Here is a 21,105-nt window from a genome sequence, read left to right on the forward strand (position 1 = left end):
GATCAGAAGATCAATATTCGCTACCCAACAGCAAAGAAAACTACATAGACACTTAGTTCTTTTTATGTTTGAATTATTCTGTTACCATACTTTGCTAAATCTTACTCTCGCTCTTCAGTCTCCACCACAGACTGTAACTTCACCTCCAAAGAAGCTTGTCCTCCCTGTTGTATTTATTGTGCTCTTTCAACTGCAAGGCAACTCAGATATAAGACTAATTCTCAAGGAAGCTCACACTAAAAATGATCTTCTACACTCCTCAGAGGGCTGAAGTTCAGCTAGTAGCAAAGAAAATATGTGTTAACTTAGGACAGATATTTCTTACCGTGAATGAATCTAAATATGATCATGATTTTGTCGAGGATTCTTTCCAGCTCTTCATCCGTCGCTTCTTTATTACCAGCTCTTAATTTGGAATCCACGTATTTTGCTATAAATGAATAAAAAAATTTAACACCTTAATAAAAAATAAATAAATTCTAAAGTCATCAACTTCAGCATTTCCCACTTGAAATAGTACAGTGTATGAAAAAATATAGGGAAAGTGCTAAGCTTTCTATTTTCTGTTCTCCCACCCCTTTATTCATTGGAATGACAGAGCGTTTATTGTAACTACTGCCATCATGGAAAAAAAATAACACAAAAAGGAACCATCCAAGAAAAGAACACAGTAAAATCATTAAAATTAGAGCAGTAGAAGTTCCCATATTTTGTGTTATATTCATTGCAAGCATGTTACTCATAGAAAGACAACATTTTTGGAAGCGTACAATGCATATGAATGTATTTTATGAGAAACAGAAACAAACAACACAAAGAGGACTAGAGTTTTTGTAAACCTTTAGCAAACCCCTCTTGCTCCTTGCTCTGAGCATACAAAAATTTAAACAGAAGCAATGCTTTCAAGTTAGTAGCTTCGGAATGCTAGGAATACTGTTAAGCGATGAATTTAGCTCAACGTTGATTAAGCCACGTTAGTATCCCTACGCGACCTACTGGGGTAAGAAGGAAACCACTGCAATAGCTGAAACATCACAATCTGCAGATGACAGCAGGCCGTATCATGCCTTTAACCTGCATTCAGTAGGTTGCACAATTTGACCCACCAAGTTCATTTTAGGATGAAGCCACAAACTACGCTGAATAGAGGCAAGAGAGGAAAAAAAAACAAGGAGCAGAATCCTCTACTGGTGGGAAATGTCATAGCTATGCTGGCCGCAGGTAAAACAGATTGACAGATTTTACCAGATCAGGGATAACCCCAGTAAAAAGATTTTTCCCCTTAATGAACATTAGTTCTCCCTTCAAGATACTCAATTTTTTTCTTCCTTCTTCTACCTGAAGGCCTTAAAATTGTTCCAACATCATGCTTCAAGTCAGATGGGCTGTACTTTCTCCTTTCTGAAAGATCTTTAAGACCCAGAGAACTCATCTGCCACCGCAGTTAAGAATTCTGCTTTGGCTACACTTCCCCTAGCCCTTCACACCACCGGCAGCACTCGCGTTGCGCTCCTTGAGCACAAGTTAGCCCAGTTGCAGTGTAGGAAGCATGGTGCAGGACAGCCAAGTGATGTACTCCTTAGGGACACCGCACACACCTAAACAACACCCCGCGCTGCTCAGTCCCGCAGTGCTCCCAAAGCAAATCTCCTAAAGCAACTGCATAATGCACCACTATTGCGCTAGCACACTCAGCAGCATCATCTTATCATGCTTTCTACAGGTTTTGGAAAGATTTTACAGAAAAATATTTGTGTACCTATCAATTCTGCAGGCTTATTTGGTCTCTTGTTGATAAATGTTTCAAAGGACTCCTTCATCAAGTTTATAAATTTTTCATTTTTCTGAAAGCACACTTCTATGATATGGTCCACTTTATCCTTAAAATCTAGTAGCTCTTGCACCATATCCTTGTCCTTTTCAGGATTAACCACTATTGTTGTCCCAAAGTTCTGTAAAACAAACACTTTTGATGATAAAATACTTCAGAGCACTACCTGTCTCCCCCAGCAGACACATTCACCCTTATAAAATCAACCGTTACGAGAGAATAATAATTTCACAGAGCTGCTTATGTGACTTCCCAGTTTCAGAAAATGAGATGCATTAAACTTTAAAATAAAAAGCCCAGACACACATTAATGGATTTCAAACATCAGCGTTTGATTTAAAGATTATACACATTTAAGACAGGAGCTAAACAAAAATACACAGTAGACATGACTGTATGATGTACAGGTTTACAGTTAAATACAGAACTACATGATTCATGTAAAAGAAATTATACGGAAACTGCCTTAAAAAGTATAATGGCAAACTATGTACTATTCTTCTGGAGCCCACCAGTGAGCTCCACTGACAGGAACAGAGGGCTGAAATCCAACTGCTGCTCATTCCTCCAAGGCTTCTCACTCTGTGAGGGCTCCAGATCAGCTGACTTTCAACAAACAGGATTTTCCCATTGGCAAGCAAAAGCCACAGACCCGACTTTCTTTTCTTGTTCATTTACTATTCAAGAACTAGAACTATGGTATCCCTTGCCCACTGAACCAAACCAGCCCACGAGGTCAACCTATCAGACAATTTACAGCTGCTTTGCAACACCAAACATTGCCCTACACAGAATGAGTAGTTTTCCACCATGAGAAAGAGGACCACCTGCACAGTAACAGCTGAACAGTATTTAATCGGTGTATCTACATCAATATGGTGTTATGTTTTCCACCACAGTTAAGTAAAGATGGAAAAATTCCTCACAAGCCTCAAAATCTCCACTTAATACCTGATTATCCCTGCAATCTTTCACTAAGATTTTTCTCAAGAACCATTTCTGAGTGAATCAAGTCAAACACAAGCGTGCCAAGCATCCTTGGACTCATTATATATATCTTGCACTAAGTCCATTTTCCCTTTCATTAACAGCATCCAGATCTCTTTCAGACTCCATCATCTATGCTCCAAAATTGCAAAGCATTTTTCCAGTCTGCAAATGGGGAGCGGAGATACACATTGCTAAGTGGCATGCCTAAAATCATAAAAAGGTGACGACAGCAGTGCACTTGTCTTCCCTCCAGGACTTTGTCTCTATGTACTTTTTCTTATGCTGCTTCACAGGATAGAATTTAAGTTCCTGTAGCCTCACACTTTAATGTACTTTAACATAGAGATGTTGGAACGGAGAAGATTCATTGACTCTACGGAAAATGGGTTTCTACCTTTCTGAGCACGTGAAAAATTTCTTTAAAATGAGGCCATTGAAAGTCTGATTCTGAGACAGATGACGTGGTAAGTCAACTTGCTGCTGCTGAAAGGCAAGGTCCTGGTCCTCCTTCCCATAGTTTTCTACATGCTGGCCAAGCTGATCACGTATCCATGGGCTGCAGGTGGTGGAGACACTGCTCAACAATCTGCTGAGCAAACTGTGTCTCGGCTTTAGGGGTGGATGGGGACATGGCCTCTCTCCCATGTGCTGCACGTAACTCCAGGTATGGCTAAGCCAGAAAGTCACCTCCACAACAAACTGATGTTGTGCGCTTTGTCTCTAAGGTAGAGATAACTGTGGATGATTCAGGAGAAAACTACATGAGCATGATCAACTCCAGAGAGAAATATTTTCTGTAAAGCTTTACTGCCTTCATCTGCTTAGATGCAGCATGTTACTTTACTATTACACCTAGCTAAACAGACCACAATTACCTAAACACCACTTCCACCAGGGATTGTTTTCAAAAGCAACATTCCTTTCAAAACAGCTAAAGCATTCATCTTACTGATCACACTGCTCTAAGTTGGTTACATGAAGCACTGCCAACCTGCAGCAGAACAGCTACATTCTGCTGTTCTCCTGCATTTCAAACTATATAAAACAGGTGAGTATATCTGTACCGAAACTCAACACATTCTACAATCCAGCATACTCTAAACAAGTGTGAACGTGGTGCTATTTAAAAGTAAACCAGAATAGCTCCTTGTGTATTGTTCAAACGTATGATGTAAGCAATTTCCAAGTAGTTAGGAATTTAAAAACCAAAACTTAAGTGTTGCTGTTTCTCACCATGTGATTATTATTGGGGGGAGGGGGGATGCATTAACATATTTGCTTAAAATGGTTTTGATGCATATACCTAATGATATACTATTCTTCTTTTTGACAGAATAAACCTATGATAACAGCATACATTTTCAGTGTATTAAGGGATCTCTGAAATACCTTGATGTATTCACTCCAATGTTGCAGAAGGATCTGCTGCCCCCCTTTCACCCTGCTGAACAGCTGGTACGTCTGTGTCAAATCTGATATTCTATTTTCATCAAGCAGGTTATCAAGTCCTTAAAAAGAAAAGGAAAGAAAATTAGAGGTACAAGCAAACTTGAATAGCACTGTATAAACACAAGTGAAAATACAAGAGAAAGCCAAAAATCCCTATGAAATACACCAACAGACCCTCCAGTGTGCTTAAAAGCGTAAACTTTTAAAGACAAGTGAGTGCTATGCTCAGGGTTAACGAGTTCCCTGGTACAAACCAGCTGAAATGACTTATGTTACAATCTTTTAAGTCAGCTGAAGTACTTTCCCCAATAACGTGCTGACTCTAAGCCTTTTGCAGCATGTTTATGAACAGTACTTGATTTTATGCGCAGAGTTTTATCAAAAGAACTCACAGAATCTCTAAGGAATATCACAAACTACACTAAGTAGAGTGTCCTAAATTTAAAACAAGGATATATACTTGGCAAGACTTTTTTTTTCCCTCTGGAATGTGTTGAGTCATGTTTTTAAATTAAGAACGCGTTCTAAATGATCCACATCCATACTGACGTAATAACACACAATTATAAATTGTTTCCAAGCAACTTTTGTCTTTGTCAGTTCATCCTATGTGAGACAAGGCCGTGGACTAATGAGTGGAGAAGCAAAGCTCGGGGCTAAATGGAAAGCTTTTCACAACTACATTCACCATATCCTCAAATTTTACACTGTGTATTTAGTCCCAGCGCAATCACAGATCCATTGTCTGGTGTTAGTGACAGAGGCTTCAGTAAAAGGGGAAGGTAGCATTTATGCCACTGTTTAAAATCCAGAAAGCTTGATTCTACACAAGTTGACAATGCACACCATCGGTGTAGCTGACACTCTCTCCTTCATCTTAAAACACTGCAATTTTAACTTATTTACATGTTCAGATAGGTAAACAATGTCCAAGAATGATGTCAACTTTTGCCCACACTGAGATATCAGAAGAATTAAACTACTTTAAAAGTATACAGAACGATAAAATACACAAACATTAATACAAGTGACTGATGTTCTTTCGGTGCTGAAATTAGGAAATGCCAATTCCATCACATCCAAGCACTGCTCCATCCTCATTTAGGGAGACCAATGCACTATCTGCTTTGTTACAATCTAGCTGATCGAGTTCAACCTTCCTTCTTCCTCTGGCATACAAACTGTGGTGGAAAAAATACTGTCACATCCTTGACTAATGAAAACCGATACTGAGGGAATATCTTCCGACATCGCTTCAGACAACTTCCAGAAAGCACTGTCACAGCCTTACAAATCTCTATTGTACTCACAATTAAAAACAATAATAATAAAATACAGTAACTATTAAATGGCAGTCAGAATAATACACGAAATAAAGTATCTCATACATACCCTGCATTTGTAAGCTTTTTTTTTTCCCCTGTATCAAACTGACTACATCATATGCCTTCTCTCCTAAGGAACAAAACCTACAAAAGACAGTATCTCCTTCTACTTGTACTGAATCCTAGAATATTACAAGTAGATTACAATGTGTCCTGGACCAAACGAATGCAGAAAGTGAAGTAAGCCAAGTGATGTTAGACTTCCAAATTAACTTCAAAAATGTGCGTGGACAGTGAATGTACATCATTAACCGAGAGAGTGCAGATTAAAACAAGAACATTATTTTTTAACCGAGTCAACTAATGAAAACATTTATCATCGGAGAAGTGACTTGAAAATAATGCTAAAAAGCAAGCAAAAACTGACATGTACCAACAAAAATACTAGTTATTCTTACCATTTACAATAATCTTGAAAATAACTATGATGGGATAAACAAGCTTATTTTTGTAAATGGACTGAAAATAGTGAAATTCACAGAGTAGCTCAGAGAAAACTGGGAGCGTATGTCTATCTTTAAAAAAGGGATGAAGAAATAAGTAAAAGGAGTACATCTATCAACCCCAAAGTATTAAATATTGATGTGGTGGAGCCTGAAGATAACAGAGTACTAGGGACATCAGTACTACAGCACTAAAAGAACGAAGACATAAGCATAACTTGCTAGAAGATCTTAAGCCTCAAAGGTGGCTAATGCAAGAAAAGAAAAGGATCATTTAAAATACTGAAAGGTCAGACCAAACCCAGGAATTTAGGGAAGAAGACAAATACTAAAAGTTAAGAGGAAAAGAGAAATGCTGATTTGAAGACACTAATATCTGAATAAGGAATTGCTAAGAAGACTTTAGTTCAAATCCAGAATTACCAGCCAGAAGGAACAATAAAAAGGAAAGAATAAGAAGTGCATTGCCTCTGACTGCGGTCAGCTCCAATAACTCACAATTCTTTAACCATCCAGTCCCAAGGATATGTGACACTATGGCACTCACGCTTTGTAACCATCACATAAGAGAAACTACAACAATAATCGTAGCTTTCACTTGGAAGTTTGCATGCTCAAGGAAATAATAGTTCCAAAGCAATCCCTAAGCCCATTGCTCCAAGTCAGAGGGGACTTATGGGGTTTAACAACATATACAAATATGGAATTACATTTTAGATATTGTTTCCACATACAGGATCTGATACACAACAGTTGTAACAGTTCTACTGAACTAGCTTTCTGGGTCCACATAAGTTTTTTTTTCCACAGCTAATACATCTCATTAAGTAAAAGCTATGGATCCTATAGTTATCACAGACCACGAGAATCTGTAGATTATCAAATAATGCATTAATTAAAAAAATATATATATACCTTTTTGCAAGATAGCTGTTAAGTGTTCTCCTAGTAGTTGTTTCTCCACACAAGCGATCAGTGGTTTCCTAAATAAGGCAAGAAAAGTATGTTAGAAGTACTATGGCATAAGGGAGTTACCTCCTGCCTCAGTGCATTTATGAGCAATTCACATTATCATATTAAAAATATCAACAATTTTCTACTTAAACCAGAGCCTACATGTTAAGAAAAAAAGTCATATGTGTTCTAAGAAAGAAAACAATGAATCCACGGATTAAAAAAGAAATTCAATTTTGAATACCATAAAGCAAGCTATTACAAGCAGACACTTAAATACCAACAATCCTTCTTAAATCCCCACCTTTGCCAAAATACCACCTGTGAATGCAGATAATTAAATACAATATAGTTCATGTCAAAAGAAGGGATTCAAATTTGCAATGGTCCAAAAAAGAGAATAGGGATGATCAAATTATGTAACAGTAGCTGCAAGAGAAACAACTGTACACATTTGGGCTTGGACTCTGGGAAAGTGATGACCTGGCAGTAACACATATAGTATTACACTGATGGGCACGAAAAAAGGTGAAAAGCAACAGGCTGATCACTCTCCCTTCCAACGTAAGATCTGAGAAGCTGGAGATATCAGTGACGGCACTGTGACCCAGACTTGAAATAAACAAAAGGAAGTGATCTATTATGGGGTAGCTGGTGTGCTGCTGGGCTGGGGGGGAGGAAGTCTCCTTGCCAAAGATGCCATAGATGGAAAAGCTTACATGAATCCAAGTGAGATGGCACAGGTATTTCAAAGAGACCCAATGGATAATACAAAACAGGCAAACAGCATCAGGTTCACAAAATATGCTGAGCCAAAAGCAGGCAGGTACGTGTCAGGACACCACATGTACTTACTCTATTCTTTTCCTAAAGTACTAAGTGAACATGAAAGACTAGCTAGGCAGGCCCTTGGTCTTCATACACCAAGCCATTTTTATGGCTACTTTTGTTTTCTTTAAGCTTCCAGCTATTGCTATCTACAACTGCTGATTGTCCTCAAGAATAGGATTCAAGGTTACATAAAATATTATCCTTTACCCCAGAAGACCTTCTCACAACAGAAAAAGTAAGGACAACTGGTCTGCCTGAAGCAGAGCTGTATTTACTAAAAAGCAGACAGACATAATATCATATTTACATACAGAAATATTTCCATGTTTTCACCTGACTAATTTTGCATGAAGAAGCTAGGCACCTTGCAAGAAAACTCAAGCTCAAATACGCACCATGATATATAAGGTATGTGCTTAACTTATTGTTTTCTTCAAATATATAAGACAAGAAGACAAAAATTATTCAATTATCTCTTTAACACCCAATGAAATGGCAACACTTCACCTAGGGGAAATAAAAAGGTGTGACGGCAAAGAGCTCTAAGCTAGTTCTATCTAGTTATATTCTTTATTTAAAAGCTACCACTGCATTATTTATAAATTATATATACATTTATAGCCCATCAGTGACTGTGCGTTCTTACCCCAGTAAAATGCATGCTCTTACTCAATACCTCAGTGTCAAAAAGAACAAGCTGCCTTGCACAACCCATTGGCAGCAGCTGTACCAAAGCTGATCCACTGTAAACTAAAATGGAATGTTTGTATCCATGTTCTTTACTCCACGTCATAATTTAACATTTCTTCCCCCTAGTGAATGTTTGAGTTATATTTTGTTGACTTCAACTCATACTGGAAGATTTCTAGATAGATTTCTCCCCTTTTACTCAAGGAAGAAATACTTGGCTTTAAAATAAATGGGTTCTGATATAACTAAAGTATTTAAAGAAACAATAAAAACACCAAATAGTATGTACAGAGATGATCTCTGTGTCTCTACAGCCATGGATAGTCACACCGTTTTATGAAGGATGCTTGACTTATGCTAAGAACGACAAAATTTGTGCTCACTGTGTGCTGTGGTCTAAGTATGTTATCACTCTGTCTCCTTCTTCTTCCAAACGTTTACTGACATGGTGAAGATATTCTGGGACCTTGCAAGAGAAGAGAAGGACAAATTGAACAATTGAGTACAGTATCATGAGCTACCATCTTGTTCATGACAAGTATTTTAAAACTCTAATTTAATGAGAGCATGGATTGGAAATGACTATTACACAGCAATGTAATATGCTACACAATTCGTGTTTTCACTGATCCATATTACCTCATAATGAAAGTATTGTAATTGCACCTACCTATTCTCAACTAGTAAAGAGTCACTGAATGAACTGAATTAATAAAGGTAGCACGCTCTATTTTAGACAACCAGGACATATTGCCCATGTACATTTTCAGGAAGAAACACATTTTCAGGCTGCCCACCACAGAGCATAATTTCATCTCAAAAGCACAGAAAACAAAGATGTCTCAAGGTCTACTTAACTAGTAAGTAACTGGAACAAAACAGCAAAATAAATGCAACAAAGTATTTCTTAAAACAAGTAAACAGTTAATTTAGCTATTAAGTACAGAGTAAAATGGTGGCAGTGGATATTTCACAGCTTTTCAGAAAAAATACTACGCTCATGGCACGCTTTTAAGCTTTACATGGAGATGAGCTTTCTGGCAGAATGACTTTAGCAACAAAAAATGTCACTTCTCTACCCTTAGTTTATGTTTCTATATGCAATATACAAATACTAGATATCTATACATATACCCAACATCATGGCAAACTGGAACTGGTTCTTCTCTTTGATACAATACTGCAGTCCCCAAAGCATCATTTGCCCCTGTAAATTTCTTTTAGTATTCACTCTGTGATGCTACCAGAAGTTCCCACAGCAGACAGAACTAAAATAAAAACAGTTAACTACAGCATGCACCTACCTCTCTTTCTTGCATTAATCTTTGGCCCTCTGCAGCATATAAGCAATTTGTCTCTTCCAGAAACCTCTGTTCAAATGATTCTTTGTAAACCTGTTCAAGAAATCAATGTAATTACTGACATTAAGCTGCCAATAAAGGTAGCATACCCTGGTTTACTTGGAGGCAAGTAAAATCTCAGGAAGGCAAAATAAATGTTTAAAGTTGTACAAATGCAGAAATCTGCTTTCTTTCCTACCGGTTTTAGAAAGACCACAATTAGAGCTGACTTCCCAGCGTGTCTAAACTGACAGGTTTCTGTTTAATTCACACAAACACCAGCACTCAACACAACAGCACAGCAATGACATCTAATCCACATGAGCTCAAAACCCCCACTGATATTTCTGAGCCAGTTCCAACTGGTAAAACAAAACAGGTAATTCCCATCAGTAAAATGATGATACTCTCAGTAACGAGCCTTAGGAGCAAAGCTGATAAGGGGAAGTACTTTCAAGTATTCGACTTTTTCCTCAGTGCATTGAACACAAAATCTCTGGCTTGACAGGTATTCAGAGTGTAATGGTATTCAATGTCATAAGCAGACACTGACTGATTCCTTTAGCCATCTCTTTAAACTGAGTCAAATGCAAGACTTTATATCTTACCTTCCTTTCCTTCACTAACTTTCTGACCTATGCTAACATAATAAGGAGTTATTTCTACATAAACCACGTATAAAGCTTTACAACAGGGAACTGCAATAGAACAAGATTTATGCAAGCAGGAATCAGCTTTCAGCAGCTGGTCTTCAATTTTATAATTGCCTAAAAATCAGGAATGAGTAAGAGCTTAATTGTTTTTGAATGAAATATAAGATTTGTGTTCTTAATTCATCTTTCACCACAAGCTAACCTCCAGTGAAAGAGGAGAGAGAAGCAGAGATCCTGGATCAAAAGCACACTTGTGCCTGTTAATATACAAGAACATACTTTGTTAGGTTCTCTAGTGAAGAAAGAAAACACTTCTGAGAGAGTGAAGAAGACTGCAGACTGAAATGCAGACCTGTAAGAAGGATCTAATAGAGGAGATGCCTTTAGCAGTGTATTTTGCTGAACAAAAACAAAACAAAACAGTAGTTCTCACTGGTAGTACCTACAAAAAACTGATGCAGTTAAGAGAAGACTGGCAAGTAACAGGAAAAAAAAAGTGGGAAAGAGCACACAAATCAGATCTACGTCTTCAGATCTGCTAATGATTTTTCATATCATAAGAAGTCTTCTCTCTTGAACAGAATTATCAGTTCTAAATCTTTTGGGTACACTAAAAGTTATGGATGAAAGGAAAGTTAATATGGAAAGCAGAAACAACAAGCAATTAACACAGACATGTCCCAACTAAGAAAAAAAACAAGCACAGAAATCTCACTTAAAAAACAGAGTATGAAAGACTGTGGATTGGGCAAAGAAAAGGGAACCGCTTTCTCAATCTGTTAGAAAGATTTTGAAGCACACGCTTACTAGAATAAAATCATTTCTGTATAACACACACACCAGAAAAGTCCAAAGTCAGTTTCTAAAACTAGTAGTAATGATTGAGGTTTGCTGTACCCACCTGCAGATCAGACAGCATACTCAACAAACTACGCAGCAAACTTCGGTCCACTGCTTCACCACTTCGTTCTCGTTCAATCAGCAGAAGGATTCCATCAATAGTCTTGTTTTGAACTTGCTTATCACTAATGACATGATTTCTAAATAATTCCAGCCCCATGTCCCTGTGTGAATAATGAAAATTAATACATCACTTTGTTGACTCTTTTCAAAAATTTTCATGTTATAGGAAACACGTATGTGTATGTATTGTATACACGTTACGCAGAGAGAGTTTATTAATCATGTATATATTCTATAAGAAGAACTATCACAACAATATCAACTGAGGCTCTGCCAGATGCAGAAGCCTCAGGTCAGAACTGTGACTGGCCTGCATCTGTTTCCCATAATAGACTATAACATTATCTGTTTATTGAGAAAGAATTACTGCTGTAATTTTGAATCTAAATACATATCTGAATAAAAACGGGTAAACGTGACTTTCTCAGTACGAGGAAAAAAAAGACCAAGTACAAGCAGACCTCTTTGATGGCGTTCAGTAAAAGACAGCCTAACACAAAAAAGCTGAAGGAAGACCAATGCAGAGTGCAGAACGAAAGACTTCATGTGGGACTTAACCAGTGAGAGGAGGAAGAAGGCTGCCAGCTTCCTCCCCATCCTGAGGGGAGAGCACAGATGTAATATACACAGGGAAGAGGCATGCTGCTACTTCAGTAATTTATCTCTGTCTTTTCTTGCTTTAGACAGAATACAGACACCAGAAAATTTTGGCAAAGTATGGGTTTGTTTGTCTTGGTGATGATACAAAATATCTCTCAGGAAAGACGCTGAGAAACAGACATGACTGTGGGGGTGCTCAAACTGCAGGAGCAAGCAGGGGTTAATCACAGAGCTCTGAGCCATGGGTCTCAACTCACAAAAGGCCAGGGCAGGAAACATGATCTGCACCTTGTGAGTGCACCTAACATTTAAAACAACAGAGCCAATAGCCAAGCTCTGAACTTTGCCAAGCCAGGAACACCTGAAGAACCACTAGACTGAAAGCGAAGGCCCAGGAGCAGCAGCCTCACACAAACTTGGCAGCTGATCCACAGTGACCTTCCTCTTTTACCCTCATATTACCTCCTGGGGAAGGTGGATATGACAGAGACTTAAGTTTCCATAAATTAACACAAACGTTTAATCAACCTACTACACAGCTCCAATACTGTTTTTTCCCCTCACATTATATTTTCAACCTTTATAAATACAGTACAAATTGTACAGACTAAAGGAGCACACATGCAGACACCTACCATATAGAAGGAAGCATTGAGTTCTGAAGTACGTACGTACGATCCAAAAATAAGAAAATGCTTCTGATCATGATCTGAAAATACATCAAGAAAACATTTTTCTCTTTGCCAGCATGTAGCACTTTAAATTATAAGGCAAATTCTGGAAAATTACATTGCAGACACATTGCTGCTACACCTATTTTCAGCTCTTCTGGTGACCTGCATCTCTACTGGTATGTAATTTGTTAACATTAATGCTATGACTAATCACTATAACCAAATAGATTCAAGACAATTTTCAAATTCATAAGCAATTAATGGAATAAGCAAATAATGACAAATTCTATTGGCCTTAGTGCTTATAGGCAGGCAGCAATAAACTCAGCAGTGGTATCTTCATAGTGAAAGGCAGTTGTCAAAATTTATGAGAAAAATATACACTTATTAATTATAACAAGAGGAAGAATGTAGAAATGGATTCTTTTTTAAATTAAGAGAGAGAAAAGGAGTGGGCTTTATCTTATGACCCATTCACAAACATCCATTTTTACTTTTGTTCATTCAAAAGGCTGCTCAGCTTTTAATTTAGCATTACAGTACCTCAGGATGTCCATACATAACTCACTGCCAGGCCAGCTACTGAATTTCCTATCCTTAGATGCTTACTCAATCCTCCTCTAAAGGATTTCATTGCTTCTGAAGCAATTCTCAAGCTCACACAAATTCTAGCCAGCCACGTTAAAAGTAAAACAGCAACAAGACTGGTTTTGTTTTGTTTTCTTGACACCACAGGTACTACCTCAGCACCTGGGCAAGAAAGCCACTTCCTCCAGGGTTGCTGATCTGAGGAATAAACATGAATAAATAAAACCAAGAAAACGAACTCTCACAAGTAATTAAAGAGAACAGAGTTCACAGAAAGAAAACACCATGTATTTATAAAAACATGGGTCCAGTTTGATTAAACTTTCGAGGCAATAACCTTCAACCTTAATTTCATCAGACTGTGAAATTTGTTTAGAGTATTTTCCACAACACTCTCCATTTTCATTTGAGGTAAAATGCACATACACATCCCTGCCCATTCTCACAGGGGAGGGAAAAGGAAGTAATTTGGGTGCCCCACTGTTTTGGGCACCTGTAGCCAGGGCTCGGTGACAATGCAATGAAAACTTAGAATTATAATGAAGTGGTCTTAAAAGGCCAATTCTTTTGAGTTGTTTTCCTCCTGTTTCTCAGCCCAGTAAGTCAGGAAATTCAGCCCTGTCTTGAAAAAAACACAAAATAAAAGCCACAAATTAATCTAGTGATTGAAGCTATCTATAAACAAAGACGACTGAAGAAGTTGCTGAACGATTTCACTGGAGTCAATATGTTTCTGAGTGATATTCTAGCTGGTTACCACTAGGAAATCAATGAAGAGCAAACCAATAATACAGCAGAACGTAACTTTTGACAACAGAACTGCTCCCAGCCAGCAAAGGAGAAAGCAAAAAGTCCTACTGAAACTTGGAGGAAGTGCAACACAGACCCAAATTAAAACCATGACAAAATCCCTTTTGCCAGACTGTACATCTCAAGGATACACATTCTGAACAAACACTCAACTTACCATTTGTCTGCAATGATCTTGCCAGCATTTATTTATCTTCTTTAAAAATAAAAGACTATCCAGAGAATCTGTACAGCACCTATTAAGGAAAACTAGCTCGCCAGTAACACTGGAGGTCAGATTCCAGAGATGATCTTTGCCAGCCATTGAGCAAATCTCCTTCGTGGATATTCCGATGTTGCTGGGACTGCCTAGAGATGAACGGTTAATTACAAAGCTTCTGCCTAGCACAGGAACTGGCAGCTCTCCAAAAAACCTCCCTATGTTTTCAAGGAACAACACTCACAGCCCTTCACTAATACCATCCACCGACTGCACTGTATAGCTCTGATATAGATTGAAGTAAGAAATCCCATCAGTGTCAAAACCAACCTTATCACCCACGGAGGTGAGCTGGATAGAAAGGTTTACTTTGTTTAATGAGTTCACACCACGCACCACAGGAGTGACCCTAATCTCTTGAAAGCATTTGCAGTTTCAAATAATCCTCAATAAATCCAAATAGTGCTCTTTCCTTATACATCTCTAGGTCTCTGCAATTAAAACATAAAGTTTTACTCGCTATACAATGGATCCAATTGTTACCTGTTACTACAATTCTAGTGTATCACGAATAAACCCAAAAGTGGCTTTGCCTTCATTTCTTACACAATGCCATCTCCAATTCCCTTTGGTCAAATCTGATTAATCTAATCTCATGTCCTTGGGGTAGAAAGCAGTATGCCTGTAGAATGCAGAGTTCTCAGCTCTCCAAATATTGGTTCTATTGGGCTTGTGGAGGGAACGCAAAGTCTTACAGCTCAAGTTTTTCTTAAGCCTCAAAAATCAGGGATGCAAAACTGGCCAACTGTATACTGCTTTAAAGCTGACCAACAGATTTGGTTCTCTGTTACATTTAAGAGGTTACTGTATTGACTAATGGACTTTTTAGTTGAGTGTCATTTAAAAATGAATCGAATCTAATCTAATAGAAAAAAATATGCCACCTAATTAAGAGGTGAATTCAGAGTGCCAATTCAATATCAGTGTTTCATGTATGACATGTAGAAGCAAGGTCCTTTTAGTGGAACTCAACAAAAACTCAAATAAAAACCGCCGTGCTGGAGCTAAGCCACATAAAATGAAAAAAAGAAGAAGAAAAAAAAAAGGAACAGAGAAAGCAATTTATCTTCTTTATGAGTGTAGGCACCTACCTGGAGAATGCTGTGAAGTGAGAAACCGAGAGTCACAATCCTAAGCACATTAAAGGCATTCACTTACAAAGAGGGCTCTTTCTGGGCCCCACTCCCTTGTTTCTTCCTATTTCAGCCAATCATTTTCTGTAACAGAATATCCACCAGAGACCTGGGAAGCAGGGCAAGCACTCAAATCACTACAGCATCTGTTCACCCCAGCACTCGCCAGCATCTGTTTGCCAAGACGCTCTCTGGGAACGACCTGCTGGGCATGGGCTCTACTTACCCTACTTCCTCAGCAAGCACAGACCAGTAGACTATTACATACAAGACACATAAAGCACGCTCTCAGCATGCAAAGCACAACAGACTTCAGAAAACAGTACTGTCTGCACTCAAGCTTCCAGAGATCTGCAAGTACTTTTGTCATCAGTTCAGAGGGAAAAAAGAGAAGCCTAGAAATAGAACTTGAGAAAACAATGGGGAAATTTGCTGTGAAATGCAAGTGTTCTGAAGGTCACAAGGCAGCCAAGTGATCTTCTAAACTTTGATCTGTCTCCCAAGGTACACGTGAGGTATCCATAGGGCTCAGTGAATGCCTCCATTAAACATCACTGCTGACCAGTACCTAAAACTGGCCATACAGAGAGGTTTAAGAACTATCTTACAGAAGACACCCAGCACTGTTGTTAAAAATTAGTTTTTCTTCAGCTATTGGTACTGGAAGCACCTCCACCACACACTTGCCACAGAAATCCATACCTGCTGTTAGATCCATGAGGATTTTAGATTCATAGTGCAACTATGAATCTAGATTAAGTGTAGCATTTGCACTCATAACAAAACAAATACTTGTTTTAATGGTTCATTGCTACCATGCTTCTAAATGCTGAAATCATTCCCTTGGATGACTCAAGTCGCTCATGGTCCATCTGAAAATATGTCAGTGGTAAACAAAGAACCTCTTTTCACATTTGCAAACACCACCGTTATGACTATCGTTTTAAAACTTACTTAAAAATAATGATTTAAGCCCAATTCTAACAATTTCTTCGCACAGGAAAAGGATATTCCCTGAACTGAAGGATTTGTGCTTTCACGTGATCTTCACAGACCTGTCGCAGCTGTTTGTACAGCGTAGCAGAGACTTTGTAGGAACAGAGGTTTTCAACAGCCTAAAACCAAAAACAGTTAACAGACGAGATTAAAAACAATTAAGTGAACTCTCATTTTTGTCCCTGTATAATCAACATTTTTTTTTCCCCTCACAAGAAACTCAGTGGAAATGCCAAAGAGAAAACGTAGCCTCATTTGATACCACTGCCTATATTTAGATTTTGTTCCAGGCGCGCTTTATTTTAACTTGTGCCCCGTATTTCAATAAACTATTTTATTAATAGACCACAGCACCTAAAATGAATCACAATGAAGACAGCCAAACATTCTGTTAGGACTGTGAAGTTTACAGCAGTACTTCTGGCCATTCAGTGCTTCATAGAAAAGTATCCAAATGTGATGAGAATGTCAGCTCATCTCTTCCTTTAACCTCACCTTGGTTTCCTTTCTCTTGTGAGATGATCCTGCACCATACTTAAGAGCACTGCTTCATCCGGGCAACTACGAGTGACACAAGAACGTTTTCCTTTGCTCCAAAGGACTGACAGTGACATATTTTGCTGATGAATTTGCTGACAGCATCAGTGAACTTGGGCAAAGTGTTGGTGTTTTCTCAGTCTTTACTTGTTTTTCCTCAAAGTTTAGCTTTATAGGTGTATTTTGTTTGAGATGTGACAAGTTATGCTGCCTAATGCCAGCATGTAACTCTTTGCCTCAGTACCAGCACACGTTCTCCACTCTGTTTTACTTTAAGATAACAAAAAGAATTGTGTTAGCATATGAGCAGATCAATAGAAAGGTGAAGGGGAAAGTAGCAATTTAGGCAGTGGGATGGGCTTGAAGTGTGCTTCAAACCACAGCCTTATCACCACAGCACTGCCTTCAGCAAGCTCTCTCTGCTTTCCTTTTTTTGACTAAGGCAGAGGGGGAAAACCAGTAATTTCCTTCTTCTTCATGTTTTGCTTTGTTCAGATTTTTTGCTGCCTCTGAAAAAAATCTGATTTGATCTTTATTTATCTTGCACACAATGAGTCTGGGGAAAAAGCTGTAATAATAATTATCACTTCTATTACGACATGAGAAAGACAGCACTGTAGGCTCTTCACCTACACGAGCCATGTGCAAGTTTCAAATAACCATTTTAATGGCTTGTTTTGAGCAGAGTCCTCTGTTTAGTAAGCTAGTTATTGCTGCTTGTACTGTTTCCTCTATCAGTTCTAATATCCTGAAGAGCTTATCTTCCAAAACACACAAGATGGAAACAAGCAGGCATTACATGATTACTTTTTTTGTTTATGCTGTTTTTTAACTTCAGGCTTAGAACAGGTTACATGAGGTAACCTCTGAAACAAACAGCCATCACACAACTGTTGGTCAGATATTTGGTTACGCTTTCTAAGACACAGCCTTTCCTATCCACCCACACAAACGCCTGGTCCAATTCAAGCCATTTATTTTTTTCCCCCTTTACTGCAACGATGTTCTATTCCATGCCCTCAAGAAGGGCAGCTGCTGCCCTATTTCAGGTTATTTAGGATCTTGTTGCAAAGGGAATTCTCTTTTCCCATTATTTTTATCACTCGCTCCTCGCTCGGCAGTTCTTTGCACTGCCCCACTTTCTGTAGCCCATCAAATATCAGCCACTTCCACCCAGATCCAGGCAATCTACCACCAATCCCAGACATCACTTCTATTTTAGTAGCAAAAATTGGCTGCCACCCTCCTATTGCTCACTGCCTCTGCCAAGCACCTTTGTGCTTTAACCCATGCTGCCACTGCCGCTTGGGAAAGACTATGCTTTGGGCTTCCCACCAGGCCTTGCGATCGTCCCTTGTTTTTAACTCTGCCACCGTGCCAAATTCAATCAATCAATCAAGAAGTTCAAAGGCAGGCTGGGGTACCACTGCCCGCTGCACTGAGCCCCAGCAGGCTCTCTCCTCCTCTCACGGTGCCAGATAGAGATGCACATAAAGGAGCGCTGCCAACGAGAAGCGGCACACACACAGACATTTTCCCCATGGATGGCTCTGTGTTCACCAACCAAGAGTTACAGAGACCTGTACGTACAGGTCAGCTTTCCAAAAGATGCTGAACTTCCTCTTATTCCTTTGGCAGAAGGAATATGTATGTATGTACGGGCATGCTCACAGCCACCACCCACCGTACAGGAATCTTGCTGATTTGCACCAATGACTTCCTGACCGCTGGGCTGTCCTTACAACATGCACATTTTTTTGCAAACAGAATAAGCAAAAAGCACAGTTCTCTCTTTACAGCTTATCTGAGATCTCCCTCCTCCTCTACTGCCAAAGCTCAAGTCCGTGCCCTGGCAATTTCATACCCATATTACTATAATCTCATTTCCGAGCCTCTGAAAACAAGTTAGGTAACATTCAAAGCATCTGTGTTTTTCTAGCTGGGCATGAAAATGCAGGATTTCTCAAACACTCTATTTAAAACCATCAAATGTATTATGTAATTCAGATTCTGCAAACCTATAAGTATTACCAGATGTATATATGTATATCAGTCCAGCTTGAAGGCAGTAAGTTATATTAGGTCAATACGCCTTCACACAACGAGCCATTCTGGTGCCACACGTTACACTCCATCTAATGACACAGAGAAGTCAGGTCAGCTCTCAGACTCACCCTGCTCGTTCCCTGCACAGACTGATTGATGCCTTTCTCCTCCCTCACAGTCTCTATTTTACAGCTGTCATCAAAACTACCGTTGTTGATTATCTAGTAAATTTGGGGTGAGAACATTAACATCTTCAGTGCCGAAGTGGGCAACAAGATCCACATCTGCAGAGAAACACCCACAAAACGCTCACAGTTAACTTCGGCCGCGTGGCACAACTTACTGCATCAGTGATGTTTTATAACAACACGAGCAGTGCGATCCTTTCCTTCATTCTCCAGAGAGTACCGACACTGAAGTCTGAGTATCATAACAAATACTTTTAATGCTGGCTACTCGCAAACGCCAAGGCATGTACCAAATAAGCCATTGTAAAACACAGACACTGCAAAGCCCAGAGAGAGCAAGACCCCATTTTCAGGATGTGGAGCAGGCAGAGTGTTGGGGTGGCTGGATGCCCAAGTGCAGCTCTCAATACCTTCCGACACAAATTGCTTCTTCACGGGCCCAGACCTCGACAGCTCTCCGAGGAGCAGTGAGAGGCTGAGGCACAACACTGTGAACTGTCTGGAAACACAGCACTGACAGAGCGTTCTGGAGATAACAACTGGCCTTTAACGAGTCAGAAATACACCCTGCTTCATCTGAAGTCCCGAGAGTCTCTGTTTTCCTCGTTACACCAAAAGCAAACACCGCCCTATGGGCCTTACCTGGTAGAGCTCCTCGAGGTTGTATTTAATAGAAGTGCTGCTCTGAATGGCTGCCACCGCCTCGTGAAGTTTGTGCCAGGTGTCCTGCGTGTAGTTATCGGGCAGCTTGGGCCTTTCTGCGGGGGAACACGGAGGAGGCTGAAGGCGGCCCGAGGGGCACGGCTCCCCGCAGCCGTCCTCCTCCGCTCTGCCCGGGGGCGCTCATGGGCACAGCCACGGGGCGGGTCGCGACCCCACGCGAGACGGCAGCGCCTGAGCGCGTCCAGGCCCGGGGCCTCCTCCTCCATCCTGCGGCGGGGCCACCCCAACCCCGCGGCCCCACGCGAGACCCCGGGCGGCGGTTACGGGAGGGGCGGCAGGCTCTGCGCGTGGCGGTAAGGCGGAGCGGGCCCCGCGGTAAACAAAGGTGCGGAGAGGCCGGGCCCGGCACCTGCCGCCGCTCGGCCCCGCACCCACCTCTGAAGTTCTTGATGACGAGTTTCTTGGAGGCGGCGGCCGCACCGGCCGCGCCGCCCCCACCGCTCCCCCCACGCGTGGCGGCGGCCAGCGAGGCGGGCTTGGTGAGCCCGTTGGTGTGCCCCACCAGGGCCGACAAGTGCGGCTTCTTCTGGGCTTCGTCCGCCATCTCCGCCCCGGGCGCCGTGTCCGGCCGGGGCAAGGCGCTGCGCTGGGCTGGACCGCCCGGTCCCCGCCTCCGCTCTCCTCCTCCTCCTCCACCGCCCGCCCTCCTTCCCTCCCTCCCCCACCCCGCTCCGGCCCTGCCTGCGGGCGGCAGCCCAGCCCTCCCCGAGAGCTTCCCACCGGCTCCCGGGCGGCCCCGCTCGCAAGATGGCTCCCGGGACGGACAGCTACGGGGAGGAGAAACTCCGGTAGACTCTCGGTGTGAGCCTCTTACAAACAACCCGCGGGGAACTTTATTCAGCTTTCTGTACAGATTGCCAGCGGAGCGCGGCCGTCACCTCCTCACAATGCGGACACTGCGGCCCCAAGAACACAGCGCTCAGCTCCCGGGGCCAGATAAGCACAGCTGACGCCGGACCCCGCCACGACCGGCGCGCAGCTCCCCCTCCTCCTCCCGCCGCCCCGCCCACTGACGCGCCACA

General features: G+C 40.8%; 1 protein-coding gene across 1 annotated transcript in view; it reads right to left on the minus strand.

Annotated features, from left to right (window-relative positions):
* CUL4A (cullin 4A) overlaps nt 1–20,687 on the minus strand; it is a 33,104-nt gene extending 12,417 nt beyond the window's left edge. Inside the window, exons 1-12 of the mRNA XM_072335093.1 lie at nt 20,459–20,687; nt 20,003–20,118; nt 16,605–16,708; nt 14,359–14,428; nt 12,765–12,838; nt 11,468–11,630; nt 9,878–9,967; nt 8,957–9,039; nt 7,014–7,081; nt 4,211–4,329; nt 1,760–1,952; nt 326–430 (exon numbers count right to left, since the gene is read on the minus strand). Coding sequence (XP_072191194.1) covers nt 326–430; nt 1,760–1,952; nt 4,211–4,329; nt 7,014–7,081; nt 8,957–9,039; nt 9,878–9,967; nt 11,468–11,630; nt 12,765–12,838; nt 14,359–14,428; nt 16,605–16,708; nt 20,003–20,118; nt 20,459–20,627 — 1,354 coding nt within the window. The 5' untranslated portion in view covers nt 20,628–20,687. The remainder of the gene's footprint in view (nt 1–325; nt 431–1,759; nt 1,953–4,210; nt 4,330–7,013; nt 7,082–8,956; nt 9,040–9,877; nt 9,968–11,467; nt 11,631–12,764; nt 12,839–14,358; nt 14,429–16,604; nt 16,709–20,002; nt 20,119–20,458) is intronic.
* Nucleotides 20,688–21,105: the final 418 nt, after the last annotated feature.

This window comes from Excalfactoria chinensis, chromosome 1 (genome assembly GCF_039878825.1).
Source record: "Excalfactoria chinensis isolate bCotChi1 chromosome 1, bCotChi1.hap2, whole genome shotgun sequence".
NCBI classification, from domain to species: domain Eukaryota; kingdom Metazoa; phylum Chordata; class Aves; order Galliformes; family Phasianidae; genus Excalfactoria; species Excalfactoria chinensis.